Source organism: Salmo trutta, chromosome 23 (assembly GCF_901001165.1).
Source record: "Salmo trutta chromosome 23, fSalTru1.1, whole genome shotgun sequence".
In the NCBI taxonomy this organism is placed as follows: Eukaryota; Metazoa; Chordata; class Actinopteri; order Salmoniformes; family Salmonidae; genus Salmo; species Salmo trutta.
The window spans coordinates 13,835,618-13,844,330 of record NC_042979.1 but is presented as its reverse complement, the minus strand read 5'-3'; the positions used below and the strand labels follow the sequence as shown (position 1 = coordinate 13,844,330).

Below are 8,713 nucleotides of genomic sequence, written 5' to 3'. Positions count from 1 at the left end.
TGAGTCATTGCAAATAATGCTACACCTTAACCTAATGGACAGCAGAATTGTTCTTTTTTTTTTACCTTTATTTTATCAGGGAGTCATACAGAGACCAAGGTCTATTTTACAGATGAGCCATTAACTACATAAAATAGAAACAAAGTATAAATATAAATGCCAGCAGAAAGAAAAACACGATAATAAAAAAAAAAACACATCGATCAGTAATCTGAATTGCTAAAGGCACCAGAACATCAAATGTAATAACTTTTTAAAAGATTGTTCCACAAATAAGGTGCAAGACCAAAGGAATTTCCAGAGTTGGCTATCCCTGAGACCGGATGTTGTAATCGTATGTCTAAAGTTTAGTAATAATGTTAGGTACCGTGGGACTGCTACAGGGCTCTATATATGAAAACATAGCAATGTATCAACCTACGTGACATCAGAGGCCTACCAACTTTCTGGTAGAAAATGCAGTGATGAGTACTACAATTACCGCCTTTATAATAAGTATTGTAAACATATTTATCATTGGTATTAAAATGTCATGAATCCTTATGAAAATGGATGACGCCCGAGTTTTCGATTAGTAATTCCAAATTGAATGATCGTTCAAAAGAAAATTCCCAGTCCGAGCTCATTTTCCCCCACCGAGTTATCATGAACGCACCATTATGGCATACATAAATGGCTCTGCTTTTGAGAAATTAAACGTTCCATTATGACACAAATGTATATCATAGAAACACACTTCATACGTAATTGCCTACGTTTACGATGATAAAATATTGACTGTTAGTAACATTGACCACATGTGTATCTTTGATATTCAACTATGAACGGAGTTCAACATGGTGTCGATAATGATGGTGTCGATAATGGTGTAATAATTCGGGTCTGACTAGCCATGGATGACTCACTGGTGCTGAAGAAACGGGGATATACACTGGGCATCAGTTTAGGCGAGGGGTCATACGCCAAAGTAAAATCCGCTTATTCCGAGCGTCTGAAGACCAATGTTGCTATCAAAATTATTAACAGAAGAAAGGCGCCAGCGGATTTTTTGGAGAAGTTCTTACCGCGGGAACTGGAGATCCTTGCATCCCTAAATCACCGAAACATCGTCAAGACCTTCGAGATATTCGAGAATTCAGAAGGGAAGGTGTACATGATTATGGAGCTTGGTGTGCAAGGGGACCTACTAGAGTTCATCAAATTCAGGGGTGCTTTGCCCGAAGATTTCACCAGAAAACTGTTCAAACAACTGTCACTTGCAATACAATTTGCACACGACCTAGATGTTGTTCACAGAGACCTGAAATGTGAAAACCTGCTATTGGACAAAGACTTCAACCTCAAAGTGTCCGACTTTGGATTTGCCAGGAGGATCAATTATGATGATGCTGGACAAATGATTCTCAGCAAAACATTCTGTGGCTCTGCAGCCTATGCAGCACCAGAGGTATTACAGGGGCTCCCATACAACCCCAAAGTGTATGACGTTTGGAGTATGGGGGTCGTTCTATTCATCATGCTCTGTGGGTCTATGCCCTATGATGACTCCAATATTAAGAAGATGCTGAAGATTCAGAAAGAGCATCGCGTTGACTTCCCACGCAGCAAAACTGTCCCTACAGAGTGCAAAGACCTGATATATCGCATGCTTAACCCAGATGTGGCCCAGAGGATAGAGGTCGATGATATCCTTGAGCATGTATGGGTGCAGTCAAAATCCAAATCACATGATGGTAGTAAGAGACGAGAAGATGGGCCTTCATCTGAAGCTGCTAGCTCCAAAAAAGAAAGGAAGGGTGAAAGTAGTAAGCATCCTCATGGCAATGAGAACAAGAAAGGGGCAAAAGTGGAGGTTGAGGCCGAATTGGGCCCTAAACTTTCTGTGGAGGGCAAAGAGGCAGCTGAACCATCTAAGCACACCAAGAAAGAATCATCCCCAGATGCAAGGAATGACATCCCTGCTGATTCATGTTGAAATGCTGGATTTATTCCAACAAATTAGTTACAAATAAATGAAGCATACATCTTTAAGATTAACCATATAGACTTAGTTACATTTCTCCAGATGTTGAGTCTGCTATGATAAAAAGGTGAGTGTCAACATTTCAGGTTTACAAACAAATCACTCGAAGGCATTTTTTAGGTTGAAGACTGAAATATTATATTTCAGAAAGAGGCATACAAAATAGAGGCTTACATGAACATTATATTTACAAAAACCAATGAGGCCTCATCGTAACATTCACTAAAATTCTAATAATTTTAGTCTATGTACAATTATGGGATCTCTGGAACCCAGACTTCAGTAATCCAGTCTTGGAAGGTTTCTAACACAGTACATGCAATGCCTTTCTTTCCAACACCCTAAGAACAGTAATGACCTGAGCTTTGCAACTATCCTTGAATTCAGAGTTTGCATTTTGACTCTATGCCCTTTGTGCACAGACTGTTCCAGTCATAAAAGTCAAGTCAATAAAATCCAGGGGGAGGGCATGGGGTGGGGTAGAAAGAAACACCCCATGGCCAGTAATTTGCTTGAGTTCACTTCCTCAAGATAACTGTTCTTTCTCAATTTTGCTTCACCACGGTCAGAAGAAGTCAGAGGCTTTCCTCCTCTTGGGAAGCTGCAGTAGGTCGTCTGTGATGGACGCTGGGTCCTGGGAGGCGGGGGTCCTGGATTTGCTTGGTGTCGGAGTGCCTGAGGGAGTGGCTGGACCACCCAGAGGGGTTTTGGAGCCTGCTCCTCTGTGTGTGGGCGATGGTGTGTAGCTTGCCCTTAGAGCTTTATCTGTGTATTTGCTGGAGGTCCGGTTTACAAGCCTCTGAAGGGCAGGGGTCAATGCTGGGCTCAGGCCTTTTGGTGTGAGACTGCAAGACAGAAATTAGGTCCAAAATAATTAATACAACCATTTAAAAATGACTAAGAATTGTGTATAACCAGTGGTGGAAAAGTACCCAACTGTCATACTTCAGTAAATGTAAAAGATACAGTAATAGAAAATGAGTCATCCAGTAAAATACTACTTGAGTAAAAGTCTAAAATTATTTAGTTTAAGTATCAAAAGTAAATGTAATTGCTAAAATATACTTAAGTATCAAAATTAAAAGTATAAATCGTTTCGAATTCCTTATATTAAGAAAACCAGCACAACTTTTTATTTTATCTTTTTAATTTACGGATAGCCAGGGACACACTCCAACACTCAGAGATAATTTACAAATGAAGCATTTGTGTTTAGTGAGTCCGCCAGATCAGATGCAGTAGGGATGACCAGGGATTTTCCCTTTAAGAGCGTGAATTGGACAATTTTCCTGTCCTGCTAAGCATTCAGAATGTAGTAGTACTTTTCGGTGTCAGGGAAAATGTATGGCATAGAAAGTACATTATTTTCTTTAGGAATGGAGTGAAGTAAAAAAAAAAGTTGTCAAAAATATGAATAGTAAAGATACCCAAAAAGTACTTTACACCACTATGTATAACAAGAGGTCATAGAAATGAGCTATGAAAAAACATCAGCTTTTGCTAAATACAAAAGACCAAAACAATGCACTTATGTAAATCATCCATCAGTTTTTACCTTGCAAGATTTTCTGTGACCTTTCGCAATGCTTCTTTCTTCTTTGCCCGGTTTTTGGCTGCAGCCTCATTGGCCATTTTCAAACCCAACCGCTCTCTTCTTCCTGGTTCTGGAATCTGTGTGTGAAATTCTCTCAGGTTAATCAATTATTCCAAACAAACCATTTTGGGGAGCAAACGCAGCAAAACAGAAATAAAGAACTGTCAGTCATCGTCTTGTACCTTGAACGATGGGCCGATATTCCGCTCTTGAAACGGCGAGTCAGACCCATCCAAGCGAAAGGGGGTGCTCTCTATCTCACCCCAGGTCATCAGGGGGGACTCAGCCATACCTGATAGGACAATATCAGGTTAGATGAGTTTGGTTTTTATGCAGTTGAGTGTTTTATGGAAGCCTCCAACATCAACAAATGCTGGAAAAACATTATTACCCAAAATCTAAGTATTTCTGATAGTTATTTTCTAGTTGATAATATTGAAAATGATCTATACTTGAACATAGCATAAATACTTACCTGGGGAAGGGCAGGGAGTTCCTTCAAACCCATATCCGTTAACATTAGGGGAATCCTGGGCATTAAGCTCTTTGCCATCTGGGCCTACTTTACCCTGTTTGAACTGGAGAAACACTAGCAATGTCAGATAAATCATTCAGGATCAATCCACTTCATCTGATCTTTAGATACCCTGATCTTAACATTTCTCAACTTTAAACCCCTTCACTAAAAATAGGATAAAACCATTTACTTAAAACCAATAACTTGTCAGACAAGGACTTTACCTGTGCATTGAGGGCTGCAGCCTGCTGAAGCTGGCATTTGTTAAGGGCTTTGCTGAAGGGGTCTCCCACAAAACGAGTGTTCTTGTGAATCACCTCCCTAGGCTTCTTGAAGAGGGTGTCATCATCCTTGACACCTTATTAAAAAAGAAACTCAAGTAATTCAACCTCAAACACAATTAATTCAATCATCCTACACATACAGTGCATTGGGAAAGTATTCAGATCCCTTCACTTTTACACATTGTGTGACGTTACAGCCTCATTCTAAAAAAATGGGTTAAACACACATCTTTCCTCATCAATCTACACACAATATCCCATAATGACAAAGCGAAACAGGTATTTAGAATATTTGAAAATGTATTAAAAATACATAAGTATTCAGACCCGTTACTCAGTACTTTGTTGAAGCACCTTTTAGAATGCACTGCATGGTGTTGGCAGGTGTGACTCCATGGCTTCATGCACCTCATACAGAGCACATTATAATCAAGCAAGATAACAGGAACATTTCTCATGCAGGGAAACATCAAGCCTCACCCTCTGGATAGTACATAAGGGCATTCTTTGCTTTGTACTCCCAGGTCTCTAGTCCTGCCTTTACACACTCAAGGGCTTGCTTCTCTGATGACGGCAGGGCAAGGTTTTCTTCATGCCGCTAAAAACAACAGGCTGTTATATAATCTCTGTTAATTGAAGGTAAAAAATATCATTGCTTTCAAATCAAGACATAACACTCCATGAGCATTACATACTTACACATTTGAGTAGTGTGCAATTCACATCAACAAAACGAGAGTTCAAACTATCAAAGGAGCGATTACGCCAAGTGTACCTGTTTAAATTCAGCCTCCGCCTCATATAACCACGAATGCCTCAACTTCTCCTTGTCTTCTGCTAGAACCATGATCTGCTCAAAGGATGCATTATCCTCGCTTGTGTTCTTAGCCAGGAAACGATCAAGACATGGCAGCTCTTTCTCCTCCTGCTCATCTCCTTCCTTATTCACTACAAAATACACAATATCGACAAACACAGGGATGAAGTATTATTGCTGTAATTACATTTGTTACATTGATAGGAGGGGTTGAGTTGAAGGGTGGGATTAAAAACAACAAGATAACTAATGTAAAATATATATATAGGTTCAGAACTTTAGTGAAACAACACTGTTTAAAATATATGGCAAAACAAATCAAACTGGATGGTCTTCAGAGATAGATGAGAGGGGTTGATGGTAGCTGAAGGATGGGATTAAAAAACAAACAAAAGGTAACTATTGTAAAATACATTGTGTCCATAAAATGTATATAGTATATATAAACTGGTTGTAGAAGCCAAAGTGTTGTTGTCCATCAGTTTACTCCAATTAGGGGAGAGGTGGTAGGGTTAAGAGAAAATATATATATTTTTAAATATGGGGGATTGGAAGTGATGCAGACAATTACATTGATGGAAGCTACACTCTGCAGTATTAAAGCTGATCCAGCCCCTAAAAATGTGTGTGTGTGTGTGTGTGTGTGTGTGTGTGTGTGTGTGTGTGTATGTATGTATGTATGTATGTATGTATGTATGTATGCATGTATATAAATAGTTATTTACATAGTACTATATAATAAATCAACTTTACATAGTACCATGTCCCGTGTTGCTCAGTTGGTAGAGCATGGCACTTGCAATGCCAGAGTTGTGGGTTTGATTCCCATGGGGGACCCGTACTAAAATGTATTATATAATAAATCAACAATCCAATGACCACTAGATCATAACAGCAGGAAGAGCTACTTTCTACATAGTCTTGAGAGCTAATGTAATGGTTTTCATAGTTAAAGTTCGGTGTCTTCAGACTGAGTAGTGCCATTCTCAGTCACTCTAGTGAACAAGAACTTACCGCTGTCTGCTCCTTTCTTGGTTTTCCCCAGTACAGAAGAGGGTGATCCAGGACGACCCTCTGGTGTCTCAAAAGAAGCTGGAGTAACATCTAAACAATCAAGTGGGGGATGATATTAGTATAACACCACTGCTGCATTCATAGACAACAAGTGCATTATGCGAAAAAGTGTAGAGCGGACAGTTTACTTATCTTACTCACATGGGGCATTGGAGAGTGGTGTGGACTTGGCTAAAGATGACCCATATTTAATGGATATCTCCCTCATCTTCCCAAGATCCCCATTTTCCTCAGCTTCAAGGTAGTCCTTCTGCGCTTGTAACTTTGTCACATCTGGAAAAAAGTCCCTCTGGATGATCTTCTCTAAATTCTGTTGAAAGTCAAACACATGAAAACAAGTTAGGAAGTCATTGGCAAATGTCAAAAGTAAGCTTCCAACGAACAGTTCTTGCAGATTTTGCTTCCAGGGGCAGTTTGGAACTCGGTAGTGAGTGTTGCAATGGAGGACAGACAATTTTTACACGCTACGCGCTTCTGCACTCGGCGGTCCCGTTCTGTGAGCTTGTGTGGCCTACCACTTCATGGCTGGGCCGTTGTTGCTTCACAATGACAGCACTTACAGTTGACCGGGGCAGCTCTAGCAGGGCAGAAATGTTATTAACCAACTTGTTGGAAAGGTTGCATCTTATGATGGTGCCATGTTGAAAGTCACTGAGCTCTTCAGTAAGGCCATTCTACTGCCAATGTTATCCAATGGAGATTGCATGGCTGTGTGTTCGATTTTATATACCTGTCAGCAACAGGTGTGGCTAAAATTGCAGAATCCACTCATTTGAAGGGGTGTCTACATTTACATTTCGTCATTTAGCAGACGCTCTTATCCAGAGCGACTTACAGTAGTGATGCATTTGTTTTTGTTTGACTGGCCCCCCGTGGGAATCGAACCCACAACCCTGGCTTTGCACACACCATGCTGGCGTTGCAAACACCATGCTCTACCAACTGAGCCACCGGGAATCAGGTGTAGTGTATATAGTGTATAACATCACTAGTATGTGTGTTTAATCACCTTTACCTGTATTGACCTTTAAAAAAAAAACTCATATTTGCACTAACACTACAGGCTTACTGCATTATAAACCAGCTGCAGGTAACGTTAGGATAGAATCTGCACTGGTTAACTACTTACTGTAATATAATTTAGCTGTCTGTTCCACAATGGTACGTTACCTCTATGTAGTTCTCTTCATCGAGCACCTTTCGATTTGTTTTCTTTGTTTCCTCGGGTGGCTGTCGAAGAGCAACTGTTGTTACAGGATTAGCTGGGACAAGGGTTCTAGACATCAGCGCCTTTCCAAATCCTTCCATTGTCGGTGGCTACTAGAAGCTAGAGAAATGCTCTGGGGGCCTTGGCTTCTGTTTGTTAGCTAACGTCAGCTAGCTAGCTAGCTAGCCAAACCTCGCTGGAAAAACACGGATTATAAAAAAAATCCCGTTATAAACTCAAAAGAGCACCTGAAAATAGACCTCTGTGAATACCTTACTTGAATTCGCGTAGTAAAACTATCAAGAGTTCTTAGCTAATGTTTTGCTAATCAAGGAACCTCAAGCGAACAACGTACACAACTCGACTGCGTGACTTCATCCGAAACTCTTCTTCGATGAGTTATAAGGCTGGTTGGCATCCAATAAATATTGCATTACCGCCACCTACTAGACTGGAGTAGTTGGCGATATATAAATAAATGCCATAAATAAATAACATACTCCACTATTTAAATCTATTTAGTCCTACTTCAGGCCAACAGCCTGAAAGGATGGGACACCACCACTTAGCACTCTGTAACTCTTCTGACATCGAATCTCGCACAGCCAAATACCTCTCTGCAGCCTCCACCACAACCTCTATTTTCTGCGACTTATGTTCCATCCCTGCAGTACAGTTGATAACCATTGTATAAATGCCAAGTCCAATCTTACTGAAACATACAGTACCAGTCAAAAGTTTGGACACACCTACTCATTCGAGGGTTTTTCTTTATTTGTACTATTTTCTACATTGTAGGATAATAGTGAAGACACCAAAACTATGAACTCATGTAGTAACCCAAAAAGTGTTTAACAAACCAAAATATATTTTATATTTGAGATTCTTCAAAGGTGCCACCCTTTGCCTTGATGACAGCTTTACACACTCTTGGCATTCTCTCAACCAGCTTCCCCTGGAATGCTTTTCCAACAGTGTTGAAGGAGTTCCTACATATGCTGAGCACTTGTTTGCTGATTTTCCTTCACTCTGTGGTCCAACTCATCCCAAACCATTTCAAATAGGTTGAGGTCGGGTGATTGTGGAGGCCAGGACATCTGATGCAGCACTCTATCACTCTCCTTCTTGGTCAAACAGCCCTTACACAGCCTGGAGGTGTGCTGGGTCACTGTCCTGTTGAAAAACTAATGATAGTCC

At 40.4% G+C, this 8,713-nt stretch overlaps 2 protein-coding genes across 2 annotated transcripts; one reads left to right on the top strand and one right to left on the bottom strand.

Moving 5' to 3' along the window:
• Positions 1 to 723: 723 nt before the first annotated feature.
• Positions 724 to 2,009, top strand: LOC115159401 (testis-specific serine/threonine-protein kinase 1-like). The gene has a single exon (XM_029709068.1). The coding sequence runs from the start codon at positions 893 to 895 to the stop codon at positions 1,973 to 1,975; it is 1,083 nt and encodes a 360-aa protein (XP_029564928.1). The 5' UTR covers positions 724 to 892; the 3' UTR covers positions 1,976 to 2,009.
• Positions 2,010 to 2,135: 126 nt separating this feature from the next.
• ess2 (ess-2 splicing factor homolog) lies at positions 2,136 to 7,924 on the bottom strand. The gene is made up of 10 exons (XM_029709066.1): positions 7,480 to 7,924; positions 6,451 to 6,619; positions 6,250 to 6,339; positions 5,194 to 5,366; positions 4,899 to 5,016; positions 4,359 to 4,492; positions 4,093 to 4,195; positions 3,800 to 3,909; positions 3,579 to 3,694; positions 2,136 to 2,868 (listed from the first exon to the last, which is right to left on the bottom strand). The coding sequence occupies exons 1-10, from the start codon at positions 7,615 to 7,617 to the stop codon at positions 2,589 to 2,591; spliced, it is 1,431 nt and encodes a 476-aa protein (XP_029564926.1). The 5' UTR covers positions 7,618 to 7,924; the 3' UTR covers positions 2,136 to 2,588.
• Positions 7,925 to 8,713: the final 789 nt, after the last annotated feature.

Bases quoted from the DNA above. Each gene is read 5' to 3' on its own strand.
- LOC115159401 (XM_029709068.1), top strand. From the start codon at position 893: ATGGATGACTCACTGGTGCTGAAGAAACGGGGATATACACTGGGCATC.
- ess2 (XM_029709066.1), bottom strand. From the start codon at position 7,617: ATGGAAGGATTTGGAAAGGCGCTGATGTCTAGAACCCTTGTCCCAGCT. The intron at 5,367-6,249 runs GTAAGTTCTTGT...TGTATTTTGTAG, and splicing joins CAAGAAAGGAGCAGACAGCG to TGAATAAGGAAGGAGATGAG. The intron at 4,196-4,358 runs GTAAAGTCCTTG...GTGTTTCTCCAG, and splicing joins CTGCAGCCCTCAATGCACAG to TTCAAACAGGGTAAAGTAGG.